The 15954-nt window shown below is 41.6% G+C and overlaps 1 protein-coding gene across 1 annotated transcript; it reads left to right on the top strand.

The window, feature by feature from the left end:
• Positions 1-3461: 3461 nt before the first annotated feature.
• ppp1cc (protein phosphatase 1, catalytic subunit, gamma isozyme) lies at positions 3462-15302 on the top strand. Its single transcript, XM_006640273.3, has 7 exons — positions 3462-3794; positions 11157-11288; positions 11678-11908; positions 12369-12473; positions 12886-13109; positions 13311-13445; positions 14604-15302. Exons 1-7 carry the CDS (start codon positions 3740-3742, stop codon positions 14691-14693), a joined length of 972 nt encoding a protein of 323 aa, XP_006640336.1. The 5' UTR covers positions 3462-3739; the 3' UTR covers positions 14694-15302.
• The last annotated feature ends 652 nt before the right edge of the window (positions 15303-15954 follow it).

Here is a 15954-nt window from a genome sequence, read left to right as displayed (position 1 = left end):
CTGAAAGAATAACGGAATCGTATTGTACAGTATAGCCTACTTCATGCATGCTGTATCTAGGACTTTACAAATGCGATAGAAAACCTTTCTTAGGTTCGACACATCGCACGGGTTATTGGTGACACATGCAAATGTTTCTTTGTGAGATGTTGCATTGCTGATTAAACGTAACACAGTTCGTCCTATTCTGCTCTTTCTTTACATCCACGCGTTGTTCAGCCTGTATATTTACATCCCATGACTCATGACGGTTCATGTTGGCTGTACTTTAAATTATTATTTCGTGTAATGCTCAATTCTCAGCTTTATACTGTGCACTTTTGCACATAATTATTTTACTTCGTATTTATTGTACAGTGCAAGTTGCGACAGGTGAAGGTGTCAGTTAAGTTCCTATTATCAATTAAAGGAAGAACACGTTTGTCAAAAAGACGGGCAACGTATCGCACTTTCATTGCTGCGTTAAAAGGAACAGCTGTTGGCATGTGGAACAATCCGAGCTTTGTTACTGAAAAATAGAGAATTAATTACTTAGTAAGCCAATAATCTCACACCAGCCGGTAACATGACTGGACTGCTGTGAGGACAGTGAACCTGGTGTTATCCAACAATTGACTCACCCAGGGAGAAGCATAATCCAGTCAACACTGCTCGAGCAAAACACCCCACTGGCTGTTCTTGAAAAAAAAAAAGATTTATTGAAAGGGTGAAGAAAATGAACCATGTGTCTACTTTTCAGGTATGTCTTGTTTAATGCATGTTTGAATACTGTTGAAAAATCAGCTGTTCAATTTTCAAAAACTAAACGAAGCAATAAAATAAAACAAGAATCTGAATTCATATTTCAGTAGTAGTGTTTTGGGGGGATTTGTGCGAGCGAGCGGGGCTTGCTGGTTTGAACAAACCCTTTTATGAGTCACCTGCACAGAGCTACAATGCTTGCACTTTGTTGCTACTTTTATAGTTACTGTATTTGTAGGCACATGATCCTTTTATGTAACTTGGCCCTTTTGTCCGTGTTACATCTTGTTACAGCTGATCTCATTATCAGCCTCTGGTTATTGTAATGCTTTATGTTACAGTGGTTTGCAGTATTGTGTCCTCCTGGTATCTGTGTTTGTACTTTGCACCATGTGAAGCTGTGAAACTCTTTATCCTGAAGTGGACGTACTGTTCTTGGCAATGTGAGTGCCAGGTGATAGTAATTGAACTGTAATACAGCCCTACTCATTTTGTGTCACTTCGCTACATGTGTTTTTGAATTGTTTTGGAAAACTGCAAGAAAGAGAAGTGTTTGGTTTACAAGGGAATACGCAGCTGAAGTGTACCACATGTTTGCTGTACTGCACAAAGGTGTGTGGCACTCTGCTGGAAAACGCAAAGGCCTCCGTCTGTAAGAATTTTAGTACATGACATTTTCCTTCACCAGAAGCTCAGTGCAAAAACATCACAAATAAATGACAAGCCTACGTTTCTAAAGCCAATCACTAGCGTGGACAAACACAAGGACAAAGGTAACATGGAGCTCAACTGCTTTTTTTTTCCTTCACAGCCTCCTCCTTTAATAAGCATAAAATAAGGGCGTATATTTTACAAACCCAAACACCTATGATTACTAGCAGGTATGTTATTTGTGACGTGCATGGTGTTTTAGGCAGAGAATTGGTTTCAGACCTATATCCACTTTCTAACCACACCTTCCCATTCAGGGTCACAGGGCAATCGGAGCTATCCCAGCAGGCAACAGGCGCAAGGGTAAGGGTACTGACTGGACGGGACGCCAGCCGGACGCAGGCCAGACACACAGACACGCACACACCCAAACCTAGGGCCAGTTGTCCCAGTTGTTTTTGGAGTGTTGGAGGACACTGTGTGCCTGGAGGAAGCCCACGCGAACGCTGGGGGAACATGGAGAGTCCACACAGACAGCACCCCAGGCCTGGAATTGACCCCAGGGCCTCACTGCTGCAAGGCAGTGCTGCCCACTGGGGAGTGGGCTGCAGAAACCAGCTAACATGCTTTGCTCTGCTCTCTGTAGGCTTGTGCTCACATCAAGCAAGAGCATTCAGGAAGCAAGATCTCACTGTGTAGTATAACAATTATATTTTAAGGCTTTGCTGTCATAATTTACACATTTAATAGTATGATGTAATGAATGAAAACAGTCATTTTAGCTTACTTTATTAACTTTTTTTTTGGGGGGGGGATATTTATTCTGAATGGGATAAAATCCTAGAAGAAGAGATATTATCCCATCTGTGTTTAGTGTTTCATAGTTAAATAATAGCAGTGTGATCAAAAGCAGCTGATTACTACATAGCTCTTTATATAAAAATAATTATGCAAAAATAGCTAACAATTCGGCTGTTCCTGTCTCCACTACCCTTCCACTAAAATACAGGGTGGTTGGTGATCCAGGATTTAGGCACTGTGTGGTTTTGCAAGTCTCTCAATAACAGTATTCAGCCGCACTGGGCGGGAGATGCTGAAAGGCAATTGCAACACTAGTAAAAGAGATTTTTTTTCAGAATTGAATGTTTTTCATGGTTCTTGAGTTGTCGTGCTGGGCGTGGCAGACACTTGACCTGTCCGAGCCAGAATTAAACCGAGTCTGAGTCCATTACTGTCTTTGTCATGCTAGAAGCAAGAGCAGGGGCTTGCCCGGAGTTTGTCACAGAGCTTGGTTTTGGTTCCAGCACTCACTCTGCCATACAACTAAAACCCAACTAAAACCAGAACAAAACTGGACTGTCGGAAAGGTTTTTATTTATTTTCAAAAGTGAACAGTTGGACTAAACCACAGAAAAATGGACAACAGGACAATTCACTACAGTACACCTACTGCACATACAGTACCCAACTGATGGGACTGAGGAGTGCCCAAAAGGATCATGGGAATTCTGTCTAATTGTGTAAGTATACATTTGAAATTACAATACTACCATATTGTTTTCTGCTTCATTTACCGGGTCCATAAACATTGTTTTAAATCGGCAGCATTTAGAACCTTGTTCCATCAGGGTACAAGCTCTGAAGTCAAGTCATTTAGCATTTTTTGACTTAAAGATAAATCAATTTAGAATAAGAAATGAGTAAGAAACTTCTTGTCTAAAAGGTTACGCAGGTGACAATCTGTAAAGCATTGGTAAATGTAACTGTAAGTAAAAGGCAGTTTTAGTGTCCTATTTCCTTCGTTTCAATCAATTTCACCCATGTTGCCTTTATTTGTGACCTACACAACGCACGACGGCACCGAACACAAAACGCATAATGAAACGTTTCCATGCGGGGTTTTGCGGTAGCCTCGTCGTACTTTATGGCATAACATGCCTTCAAAACAAAAAAGTAGGGGGCGGAGGGGGACGCACTTTTTGTCTGATCGGATGAGTAACGGGGCGTGCATCGTGCTGTGTCTGCATTGCGTCCTCCGCCCAATAAAAAGTGCCTGTTCAGGGCCGCTGGTATCTCTACGCCACCCGGCAACGAAGGCTGAATAGAAACAGTCGCCATTTTTTATTTCAGGCCAGAGAGCTGGTGCCGCACATAGGAGCGGACGGAGGAGTGAAGTCGTCTTGTGTGTTTGCGTGTTACAGATCTCAGTTTTTTTTTTGTTGTTCCCGTCGTGGTGAAAGGGAAAATCGTCCCAAGATCCGTAGCGTAAAATTGTTTTTTTTTCTTTTTTTTGTTGTTGTTGGTGGTTGTTTTTAGATTTGATTAGAACTGTAGCGTGATCCGAGATATGGCCGATACCGACAAGCTGAACATAGACAGTATCATTCAGCGCCTTCTGGAAGGTAAGGAGAAACCGCCTCTCTCTCTCTCTCTCTTTTTTTTTCCTGTGTGTGTGTGTTTTTCAACCCCCCATCTGGGGTGTGGGTCCACCGGAAAAAAAAAAAACGTGAAATCTGACGGGATTGAAGCGAAGGAGCCGTGTCGGGTGTGTTTTTTTGGGCCGTTTCGTGAAGTTGGCGGGGCAGGCTGTGCGCCGGGACCCACGCAGGGTGGGAAGGCAGCCGTTTCTGAGCCGAAAATGGAGGGGAGCTGGCGCTGCATTATTCATGCCGGGCGATGCTGTGGAGGTCGTCCGTGTGCGAGGGCCCTTTTTCGTGTCCGCCCGCGAATTGATTTTCTCTTTACGGATGAGAAACTTGCTTTTTTTTTGTTTTTTTTTTGCTGTGTTAGTCCACGTCCGAACGTGTATTTTGGTCCAATGGAGAGCCTTTCTTTTTTTAAATATGCGTTCGACGCGTGAGCCAGACGACACCTCTGAAAGCGTCGGTTGATTTTTTTTTCTTGTTTTTTTTTTTGGGGATGTTTTTTTTCCGTGAACATGCCGCCCAATCGGGCTTTTTGTTTTAACCGGGTTTTAAGATGTTTAAATCGGGGTGGTGGTGGTGATGGTGGTGGGGGGTTACAGTCGATCGATTTGCGGGAGAGAAAACTGGGCCCGGCCCGACCCCAGCGGCTCGGCGCCCTGTTTGATGGGGGGGGAGAAACTGGAACGACCCAGTTTCCGCCGTGAACGAAGCCAGTCGGATCTCCAGTGCGAACTGGTGACATGTTTGTGAATAATGGAAGAGTGTGTGTGAGGAGGGGGGTGAACCGGTTTCTCGCGTTTAAAAAACGAAAGGTTTCTCGCAATAACGCCTTTTTGAGGGATGGCGGTGCCGGACGGATGACGTGCGACGTTTATGCGTCTCTCTCTCCGGTCCTTGTTGACCGACTGATGGTCCCAATGTGGCTCAGCGACTTCAGATCGTGACCGGTTAGAAAAGAGCGGATGGAGGCCATCCGTTAGGTCATTGATGGTCCGAGGGTCGCGTCTTGAAAGCAACCGAGCACCCCCCCGGGGTTCAACAATATGGCTGCTGAGCTTGTTCCCCCCTCCCACCACCCTTGGGGTAAAGGGGCTGCTGTTCTCGCTTTTTAATGCCCTTCCACGGAGTTTCTACTTGTGCCCCCCTGGTTCGTGACTTGAGCCCGGGGGTCTCATGCGTGGAAAGAAGGCGCTGTCGTTGAAGCCTCGTCCCCCGACGACGTGTAATAAATATTCATTTAAACCCCGAAATGCCTTATCACTACACATTCCTAGTAGGTACAGGCCTTTTAATCTTCGCCATTACGAGCACCGCGTCAGCCAAACGTGTTGTGGAAGTAGCCCTCGGTATTTTGACTCTTAAAAAAAATTGCACGATTTTAAACAAACCCATTTATTTCTTCTTCTTTTTTGGGGAGCAGGCCTCGTGTGGTTATATAGCACTTCCACGAGATGCAAACTGCTTTAAAGCGAAAGGTCTTGCAAGATCAGTGAGGAAGGGTGGGACATGACGTTGAACCTAAGCTGTTATTTCTGAGAACCTCAGGTCCGGCCGTGGGACTATAATGAGACGCCTCAGCATCTGTGACTCTGGGGCGGCTGGTTTAGTGCTGCACGGCTCCACTGGGAGCATTTAACGTCTTCCAACCAATTAGGAGCTGGGTCAGCTTCTTCTGCAGGTTATACTCAACACCTGAAGCAAACGCCAGTTTTAAAGCCCATAGAGGTCGGCTTTCCCCTATTTCCCGTTGCTCTGACGTGATGCATTGGTTTTGGGGATGTCTCAAGTCCCGTTTGGGTGCAAGTTCCTCTCGCCATAGGAATCGAGGAAATGCCTTATGCCTTATTCACGAGCAGTAGTATTTTATGATGCAGCTGAAGCGAAACGTGTTTTTTTTTAACGCGTGACGGATCAGAACGATTATTTTGCTGTTGAAATGTAAATTGATGTATTTGCCGTGAGTTAGATCTGTACAGCGACAAGGCCGTGTCGAGAGCTGAAAGGCTGCGCTAAAACCACTTCCTGTTTTTTTTTTAATCTGCTTAGAAACCGATTCCGTGACAGTGTTCCGCGAAGCCTCTGGTGCCATCGCGTTTTCACAACAGCACCGTGCTTCGGCTTCAGGTGGTTTCCCTGCCGAAACGGGACTTCATAGTGAATTCTCCGAGTTTTGAATTGGGGGTGGGGAGAGATTCAGGAATACTCTGACCTTATCTGGCTGTTTCCAAGTACTACATATACACCGATTAATGATCTCATAAACATGTGCAAGCAAGCTGGAGCTGGCAGTATTGAACCTGCCCTTTAAGTCCATTGACAGTGGGGCGTTGCATGAATGATCCTGTCTTGATGTGCCAGCCGAGAGAATACTTCATATTAAGGGCGTGCTTATTGGAACTCGATTTACTGGAAAGATTTAGGCTTGGCTTTAAAACCTAATCTTTAAATGTAGAAATGAAGAAATAAACTTTAAGTGGCAGTCCTGCATGGTTTACATCCTGATGATTTTGTACCAATTAAACATAGCTGCTGCTCATTAGCCTCTCACAGTAGCATTTCCTTTGTGGCTCTTTTTACTAATATTTTTTTCTGTCTCTTAAATGTTTTTTTGTTCAAAGATTCAGTTTTGTTTGAAAATGTTACTGTCTTGTGGCACTTCTGCAGCTTTGCCTGAGAAGTCACAATCTGTAGTGTTACAAATGTGGAGTTGGTATTCATAAGACTCTTCCAGTGTCTCACAGGAATATTAATTTAAAATTGGCTTGTATTTTTTAATATTTAATACTTTCCCAAGTATTTTTAGCTGCATTAGAAATTAAGTGTATGGTCCTGAACATAATTCTGTACTATTTTATGAAATTGAGTTACAAGATGGGTTTTAAGAAGTGGTGTTGAAACATTGAAATTTACAATTTTAAATTACTGTGCATTCCAGCAATTGAGCTCTAAATTCTGTTTATGTACTGAAACTGCCACACACCTGATAATTCTGTCAGATTTATGACTAAGGTTGTATTGAAAATTGTGATTTGAGCTTGATGACAGCTGAATTTCAGGGCCTCTCACGGCGCCCTGGGCTCCTGCCAGCGATCGCATGTCATACACAGCATCATAAAAGTGTCTCTGCATTTGTATGGCCATTTTGAGTGGTGATAACAAAAACTGAATTAGTTTGGTTAAAAGCTCATGAGTGACCATGATATTTGAGTGCCTTTCTTGGCAGTCAATCGCCTTATTTAGGCAGAGGTTGGATGGAGATATAACTGGTTTGCCTGTCAGTTCTGGTGAAAATCAAGGAATGCAAAGAAAGCAACGCGCCTCTCATCGGGAGAATGACATCGTGCCGTTTGTAAATTGAAGACTGGACTAAGATGCTTCAGGTGGATTCTCCAGCACCATAGCCAAGTCCTCTTTAAAAATGAATCAAGATTTTGTGTAGATAGCGTTGGATTTCTAATTCATAAACCCCTATTGTTACTGTGCCTTTTAAGTTGCTTAGGAAACACAGTCTCCGGCTTACACACAGAAATGAAAATGTACTGAAGAGCACAGCCGGGGCAGGCATCTACTGGGCCGTGGGCCTCTGGGATTGGGAGCATGTGGTGTAGACCACCTTGGAACATGCTGGCAAGTATGGTGAGAATGTGCAGAATGATAGTGTTATAGTGTAATTGATGGCAGGGGTGCTAGTGTGATGAGCTGGGTTGTGGAGTTGCTGCTGAACTCCACTCGTACTGCCTAATGGCAGCCTGGCTGCTGGTTTCATTGATGTCATGACCTTTTGCTGCCCTTCGTGTAGAATCACATTGCTGTGACACGGTTCAGTAGGACAGTGGGTTCTCAGGCTCCACCTGTACTGGAGAACGGCCTGCTTGCGAAATGTCAGTGTGGTGGCTTCGCTATGAATTTCTCCATTTCGTGGACTTGAGCCCCATTTAACTGAAGTGGAATGAGCTGGTTTCTGCTCTGTAGGGATTAGAAACCATTGAGCAGCCTCCTGCTTTTCGAGAGGAATGGGAGCAGAATCCCCCAAGCCAGCATCAGCGATCCGCAGTGAAGCATGAGTTGAGCAGTCTTCTTGATGACCAATGTTAATTGGCATAATGTTTTTAATCGCATCTCTTTAACTTGTCAGTGTATTTTTTTTTTGCAAAGTCACTTTCCTGATAACTTTGTGAATGTTGCAATTGTGAGCAGTATTTTTTCATGCTCCATGTACATACTGTATGTGGGCTTTCAGTAGTTGAGGAAGGCTGATTCAGTAAGTGATAGGCAGAGATGTCAGTGCTCTAAAAACCGCTTACTCTAGAGATCACACTCTCTTGTCCTGGAAAACTTCTACAGGTTTCATCAATTCATAGGAAGATCAGCTTTATCTCGAGTTGACTGAGTAGTTGGGAAACTTGCAGTAGTTGTAAGATTAGTTTTGAATGCAAGAGAACCCTGTGGCTCTCCGAAAAATGTGTTCACTTGTATTTTACTTTTCTGACACATTTGCCCTTGCATACAGCTGTTTACAAACTGTTCTGTAGCTTATGATAATTAATGAAACTACCATGTAGTTTAAGTAGTGAAGTTAAATCTTACACAGAACACAAGATGACATTTGTAGGATAAAATTTTTTTTTAACCCTTGTGGAAACTAAAAAATGAATTTTAAAGGTGCAAGGGCTGTGTGCATTTGAGAATCAATCTGATACTTTTATCAGTAGAAACATTCACTAGCTTGCATCTGGCGACTTAGAAGGTGTTCTAAGAAAACAAAATGCAAACAGGCTTTTTTTACTGGGCTTTTTCTGGGAACTTGTTTATGATTATAGTACAATCCTGTCTAGCTATAAATGAAATTGAGATGGTTAGGAATGGAGACTAGTCATTGTTCCTTTCAGGCCTTGTTTACTGCACAAGAATTAAGGGACTGCATATAAGCTCCTTATTGTTCCCCTGCCAGTAGAATAAGTAGACTTTCAAGTGTCGATATACGAAATGAAAATTTTATCAAGTCTGAGTTTGGCGTTTGACTTGTTGCATGGGAGTGTGGTTTTTGTTCTGCTTAACATTGATTCAAGAGCTTGTTATTAAATGTAATTGGTCACACCTAATTAAACAGCCTTAGTCATTCAGATGTTGACCCATGCATTTATGGAACTCTTTTCTCTGCACCCATTTTGGCTAGTATGGGTCTCTTATTCCTTTTGTCATGCTTATAACTGATCTTGCTCTTGGTGGGGTTGTACAAATTCTCATTTGGCCGACTGAGTCAGTTTTGTTTTAATTGAGTTCTAGTTCTTAATCACTGGTTGCATAGCAAAAAGTCATTTGTCAGGCATACTGGTAGCTTCACCAGTCTTCCTGGAATCATGTCTTTGGCACAAGGTACGCCTGTGGATAGCTGGAGTGTGGGTAGATGGTTTAAAGAGGTGGCTGTCGGTTCTTTTCTCTAGGGTAAATTATAAGTAGGTTTATTTTCAGCCCACTATGCAAGTTTAATTTAGCCTTTAACTACCGGGTGACCTCGGACAAACGGTGTACTTCGATGTTCAATGTGTATCATTAATGCAGACGTCTGGCTTTAAGAAAGCAATCATAAAGACCTGTTTTGTGTTGTAGTATTTTCCAAAGCTGATAAGCAGAGTGATCTGTAGTCCAAGAAAACCAATCAGCTTTCAAATAAGCTTTATTTACGTGATGGTTACTAATCCAGAACTGTAATTTTATTAATAACTTAATCTGCTTATGTTCCAGTGTTTCAGCAGGACAGCTGACCTCCTATATTAAGTATATTGTGCTGGTTTATTTGACGCTTGATTATAAAAATAGAAGGTGTAAGGATTAAAAGCTTGTATAAAGTAGATATCCAGCTCAGCTCTGTATGCCATTCGTATACAGTAGCTATCCTAGCTTTCCGGGTGAGTTTAAAGCCTGGAAGACAGGAGTAGCTTGATGTGGAGGAGGAAAAATGGGCATTATCCTGTGCATGTCCATGGAATCACTCTTCATTCTCATGAAAGCCGCTGTAAAAAGTATTGTTTGGATGTTTTTGTACTGAGACATCTAGGAGTAAAGCACTGTCCTTTGGATGAGATGTAGAACTGAGGTCCTGACTCTGATCAGTAAAAATCGTGATGGGTGTTTCTCTAAAAGAGTAGGGGTGTGAGTCCTGGTGTCCCGGACAAATTTGCCCCTGGCCGTTGTCAATGCTGTCCTCCTAATAACCCCCATCTATGAAGTGGCTTCATGAAACTGTTCTCCCTGCTGACAGCTGGAGTGTGGTGAGCATACTGGTGCACTATGGCTGCCGTCCAGGTGGGGTCTACATGTTGGTGAGGGCGAGGAGTCCCTGTCACCTGTAAAGCCCTTTGAGTGGAGTGTCCAGAAAAGTGCCATATGAGTGCAAGGAAATATTTGTATCTCTGGTCATGGTCACGTAGTTCTGTTGCGTGGATGAATAGCCACAGCTTGTTTTGCGAACATGCTGTGCTGATTGTAGGTTGTACTGTATTTCCCATGAGGTGGGCTGTGATGCTCGCTTGTGTTCTTTGCTCAGTAAAGAGCTTCAGTGTGAAAGGGTTACATGGAGATTGGAACATGTCCATGCTTTGTAAACTTGTAATATAGGTTGCTTGTTTTGTAGCCATTGTTGATAAACTTTGTATCCAAGTTTCTTACATCCTAACGTATGAGATTTAAGGGGACAATTTCCCACTAAACTGGTTCTGTACATTATGCTGAAGAGGGTGAAGTATTCGCTATAGCGGTTTAAATTCTTTCCGAGGGTCGGGTTACTGCTGTAAGTTGTGCACTGACATCAGGAAAATGTCAGGTTGTTGGCACTCTTGTCAATGTGAATAGTTAGCTGAGCCTTTTTTTTAATGTGGATGTTACGAACTTTAAAGTTCACTGAGAGATCGGCAAAACTGGCATTGTTTTATAAAAATACTTCACTTTAATTTTCATGTGTTAAATGGTAAAGTCTTGGAAAGGAATGACCTAATAAACCAGAGTCTATTTAAAGCTTTTAATGCAATATATTTTAATAGTGTTAAGTATGAAGATGGAGCCTTCCATAACTTTTCCAGTAAGGTGTCATTTCTGATTAACCTTAATTCTTGGCTTTCATTTAAAGACTGTGAATTCAGGTGGCTCTAACGAATTCATTAACCCTAGGTACCAAAGGTAAAAAATCTTAGAGAAGTATGTCATCCTGGCATATTAATAGTACAGTGTATAGTTATAGAATTGACTATCTTAAAGCTTCTTACTTACTACTTTAACACTTTCAATTTCCATGTTACTGAATTCTGTAGTGTTACCATGACTTTTTTTTTCTCCAAACAGTGAGAGGCTCAAAACCAGGCAAGAATGTCCAGCTACAAGAAAATGAGATTAGGGGTCTCTGTCTCAAATCCCGGGAAATCTTCCTAAGCCAGCCAATCCTGCTGGAGCTGGAGGCACCTCTTAAGATATGCGGTGAGTTCACAAGCCGCCCCCGGGCTGATGATGAAAGATCCTGATTCGAAAGCAAAGGGAGGAATACTGAACTTTCCCACACTGGGTGGATTGTTTGCGATAGCAGGGCAAGTTCCTTTTTCTGTGTATATTTTAGTTTTCCAACGAAAGTGTGGGAACTTGCACACATGGGAGTTCTTGGATGACAAACCAGACTCCCTGACAATTTTCTTGAGCAGCATTATGTTGTGGAACTGTGGTTCATGTGCAGAGCTAAACCTCAGACTGGTTTCCTTCAGAAACCATGCTAAAGATCCAGGTTTAAAACTTGTTGACTTGTTCCATTCACGTTAAATTAGTTTACTCAAAAATATCCGTTACAGAGAATACTAAAAAGGCTTGTTCTGTAGGTGACATCCATGGGCAGTACTACGATTTGCTGAGGTTATTCGAATACGGTGGATTTCCACCTGAGAGCAATTACCTGTTCCTTGGAGACTACGTGGACCGAGGGAAACAGTCACTGGAGACCATCTGCCTGCTTCTGGCCTATAAGATCAAATATCCAGAGAACTTCTTTCTGCTGCGAGGAAACCACGAATGTGCCAGCATCAACAGAATATATGGCTTTTATGATGAATGTGAGTTGATTGTATTTCAGAATTTTTAAAATGGTGTATACATCTTGCAGTGGAGAGCTGGCACGTTTTCTTTTCATTTCATTGAGTAGTTGACGTGCTTGGGAGGGGTGGAGAGGTGGAGGTACAGAGGGGGAAACTGATTCAGAAACAAATTTTGATAGTGCTCTAATGCAGTGTTGTAAGTTTGATTACTCCACTTTTTGTGAATTGCAATTAGTGTATAATATACTCATTTAAAAGTGGGGGGGGGAAATGGAGTGGTTTGAAATTTTCAGCATCCTGATAATAGTGATAATTCACACCCCTTCTTTGATACAGCAACAGAAGCTTTACACGTTCTTGTATTATTACAATTCTCTTCTGTGATTTGAAGTCATGAGCACTTTATATTTGTTTGCCTGTTACCAATTTTATTTGCTTGAAATTCTTGCTGCTAAATGAAAAATCTCTTGCCCTGCAGGTAAAAGGCGATACAACATCAAGTTGTGGAAGACTTTCACAGACTGTTTTAACTGTTTACCCATAGCAGCTATTGTGGATGAAAAGATTTTCTGTTGTCATGGAGGTAGGAATTGGATAGAAATCTGATCTTTCGTAGGTTGTCCTTGGGTGACTCCTGCAAGTCATGAATGTTAGTGACTCCTCTGGCATGTTAATGAAATTAGTGGTTAGTGAGCCAGTGTTTTTTTAAATGCACTTTATTCTTGAACGTAAAGGGAAATGGGCTTCTGTACATGTATATTATATGGGTGTTCTAGAAATGTATGCAGTCCTGACTCCCTTTCATCGTACTGTTTATTGGGATTTGACCATGATGCATTTTATGCAGGTTTTTAACTTTTAAGATACCTAAAGAGTTTGTGAACACTGTAGACTTTTAATAAATTGAGAATGTGTTCTGTAAATCCGTTTTAGGAATTAGGTTGGGCACCACACTTTTGTGCCCCTTGAGTAAAATGTCTGTGTGTTGTCCTCAGGTTTATCCCCAGACCTTCAGTCTATGGAGCAGATCAGGAGGATCATGCGTCCCACTGATGTGCCTGACCAGGGGCTGCTGTGCGACTTGCTCTGGTCTGATCCGGACAAAGATGTGCTGGGCTGGGGAGAGAACGACAGAGGAGTCTCCTTCACTTTTGGTGCAGAAGTAGTTGCTAAATTCCTCCATAAACATGACTTGGATCTAATCTGTCGAGCCCATCAGGTAGGCAGATGTTTGGGGAATCAACACAAACTTAAGAAACGGGTTTAATTTAAAACTTGATGCATCAAACATAGCTAGGGGCTTTGAAGATTGGTCCAGTTGAGGGGTTTTGTGTTTTCAGGCTGTTTTTGTGCACATCATGAAACTCCATACTTAAGCAGTGCTAAAACTTATTTAGTGACTTTTTTTGGTTACCTCAAGGTTGTTGAAGATGGCTATGAGTTCTTTGCAAAGAGACAGTTGGTGACTTTATTCTCTGCGCCCAACTACTGTGGGGAGTTTGATAATGCTGGTGCCATGATGAGCGTTGATGAAACCTTAATGTGCTCTTTTCAGGTAAGATTCACTTCTAAATTGTTTAATTCTTGTTTTATGTAGTCATGTATTGAAGCTACACTGCACCAGAGCATTTTTTTGGTATTTACTCACATTCATATGTTGCTTCACCTTTTATCAAGTGTGCTTGGTGAGTTGAACAGTTACACTTCAAGTCCAGGAAAAAGCAATGGATTAACCACAGGTAAATTGGAGTGATCCATCTTGGGAAAACCCATTCTCCGTGTGCTTTACATTGCAGACGGACGTGATCACTGGTCACTACTAATCTGACTTGTGCATGTCTCTACCTAATTGCATTTTTCTGGCTCTTGGTTGTTGGGCATTATTATTACATCAGGTGCAAAGTAGATCATACATTGGTGTAACGTGATTGGTAAAACCAATTTCCGTTGTGGTTTAATTTACTCAAGAGCCTGCAGTTAATCCCAGGGGAAAGTTTTCAATCACTCTTAAAAAAAAGTAGCACTTTTTCAGCTGGGTATGAATCTCAATAGGGCATCAACGGGGATACTGGCAGGTTTCATTTAAATATTGGGGAGGGGGGTCTTTTGGCAAAAGTGCCTGTGGGAAGCTGTTTAATTCACACGTGCGGTTTTAATACCTGGCAAATGAAGTACTTGGATTGGTCCAGTCTTTAAATCAACAAATTCAGAAATCGCTGCGAGTCAACCACAGTGTCACTCCCAACTGTTATCTGAGCTTTGTCCAGAATGAGTTGCCTTAGTATAGTGTTGCAGCTTAGATACATCACTTGTGGTCCAAGTAGATTAAGTCAAAAGCTGTTGCTAAGAAATGTACATTTGGATAGTTCTGTACGGCTTCAACATACTTGTGCAGCTGCATGGCATCTTAATACAAGGACACAAAGGCAATTCACAAGAGTCCAGTGCAGCTGTGATTGTCCAGTTGATTGACATCTGCATACACACCTGGGTTGTCCTTGCAAAACTAAACTACCTTCAAAAGTCATTTGTCTGTTTAGAGTCCTGTCTCAAAGGTGCATTAAATGAACCACAGATCTTTTGTACACAAATGGAATATTAGTCCAGAAAACTTTGTAAGTTTACGAAAGTAGTAAGTTTAAACCTTTCCCAAAAATGCAACTAAATGGATACATTTTACTTTTTTCTTGCACTAATGCTTGTTTTTTTGCAGATCTTAAAACCTGCGGAGAAGAAAAAGCCTAATGCAAGCAGGCCAGTTACACCTCCAAGGAACATGATCACAAAGCAAGCAAAGAAATAATACAGCCTGGCATTACCCATCTGGACTTGTACCATACAATCTCCATTTTTTAAAAATTCCCCTCTTTGTGTAATGTTATCAGTTGGTGTGCTTGGAATAGATTTTTCTTGTTTATTGGTTTCTCGAACACCATACGCTGGTGATATTTTGCAACTGAGAAGACTGCTACTTCAAGATAAAGGATGGAAGTGCATAGATTTTATAGATCTTCAGACTAACTGGCTGTTCAACTTCAGGTTTGCACACTCCATTGTGGCCAGTCTTCAACACATTTCCGAACACTTGTAGCTACCAATGGATTTTAAGTGCTTTTTTTTGGAAGCTCAGAAGACATCTTATGAACTGGTTTGACATAATAATCAAGACCTGCTTCCTAGAACTGTTAATGATGGAGACATCACAATTTGCTCAAACCACTGTGAAAAGTAATTGCATAAAATAAACTTAAAGACATAAGGATTTTAGTTAAGACTAGGTTTATTTCTCCACTTTAGCACGTGTTGTGTAGCTACCAGAAATATCTACTCCGGTGTCACTGAGTTGGTGTATGATTTTAAGCACTTCTTGTACTGTGCACATCAAATAAATAAAGCTGTTATTTTAGATGTTTTTCTTAATGCTTCTCCATTTCTGGGTAGGAACTTTAAGGATAAAACTATTTTTTTGCATTTAATTTCACTCTCCATAAGTGTTGTAGTCAATCGGTAAAAATACAGCTGTAAGTGACTAACCACAGACAGACTATCAATGGGATTATTACTATTGGCTTAATTTGTTTGCATTTAGAACGTTTTGAATCAGTTGCCTTTGTTTTATTGGAAAGTTCCTGGATGTGTCCCTAAGTATCTTTCAGTCCTAGAGGTGAACTGCTCCAGATCGGTGATGGCATGTAAACCCTTTCTAATAAGGGCTGGGGGAAGTCTTTTTGTTGCATGTATCTAGCTTTAGAACTACAGGAAATAAGGTCCCTTTTCCTTAAACAAGGCATGTGTATTTTCTGTCTTAAAGCTAATGTAGCTCTTGATTTCTTCAGGTATCAGTAACTTGTAATTACAACTTAGAACTTTTAATATTTGACAAGTTTCATCTTCTGTACCGATTATCTAATGTGTACATATATATTACAATGCTTTGGTCAGCCTTGGCAATATCTTGTATAAATAAACTCAAGCTCAGTTTTTCACATTCAGAGGATTGTATACTTGTTTAATAAAATTGTGGGGAGGGTGGGAAACTTGAATTACACAATGAAATATTAGTT

The sequence above is a fragment of the Lepisosteus oculatus genome, chromosome 22 (assembly GCF_040954835.1).
Source record: "Lepisosteus oculatus isolate fLepOcu1 chromosome 22, fLepOcu1.hap2, whole genome shotgun sequence".
NCBI classification, from domain to species: domain Eukaryota; kingdom Metazoa; phylum Chordata; class Actinopteri; order Semionotiformes; family Lepisosteidae; genus Lepisosteus; species Lepisosteus oculatus.
Note: the sequence above shows the minus strand (reverse complement) of the source record. Positions and strands in the feature narration are given on the sequence as shown.

Bases quoted from the DNA above. Each gene is read 5' to 3' on its own strand.
- ppp1cc (XM_006640273.3), top strand. From the start codon at position 3,740: ATGGCCGATACCGACAAGCTGAACATAGACAGTATCATTCAGCGCCTT. The intron at 3,795-11,156 runs GTAAGGAGAAAC...TTCTCCAAACAG, and splicing joins CATTCAGCGCCTTCTGGAAG to TGAGAGGCTCAAAACCAGGC. The intron at 11,909-12,368 runs GTGAGTTGATTG...CTTGCCCTGCAG, and splicing joins ATATGGCTTTTATGATGAAT to GTAAAAGGCGATACAACATC.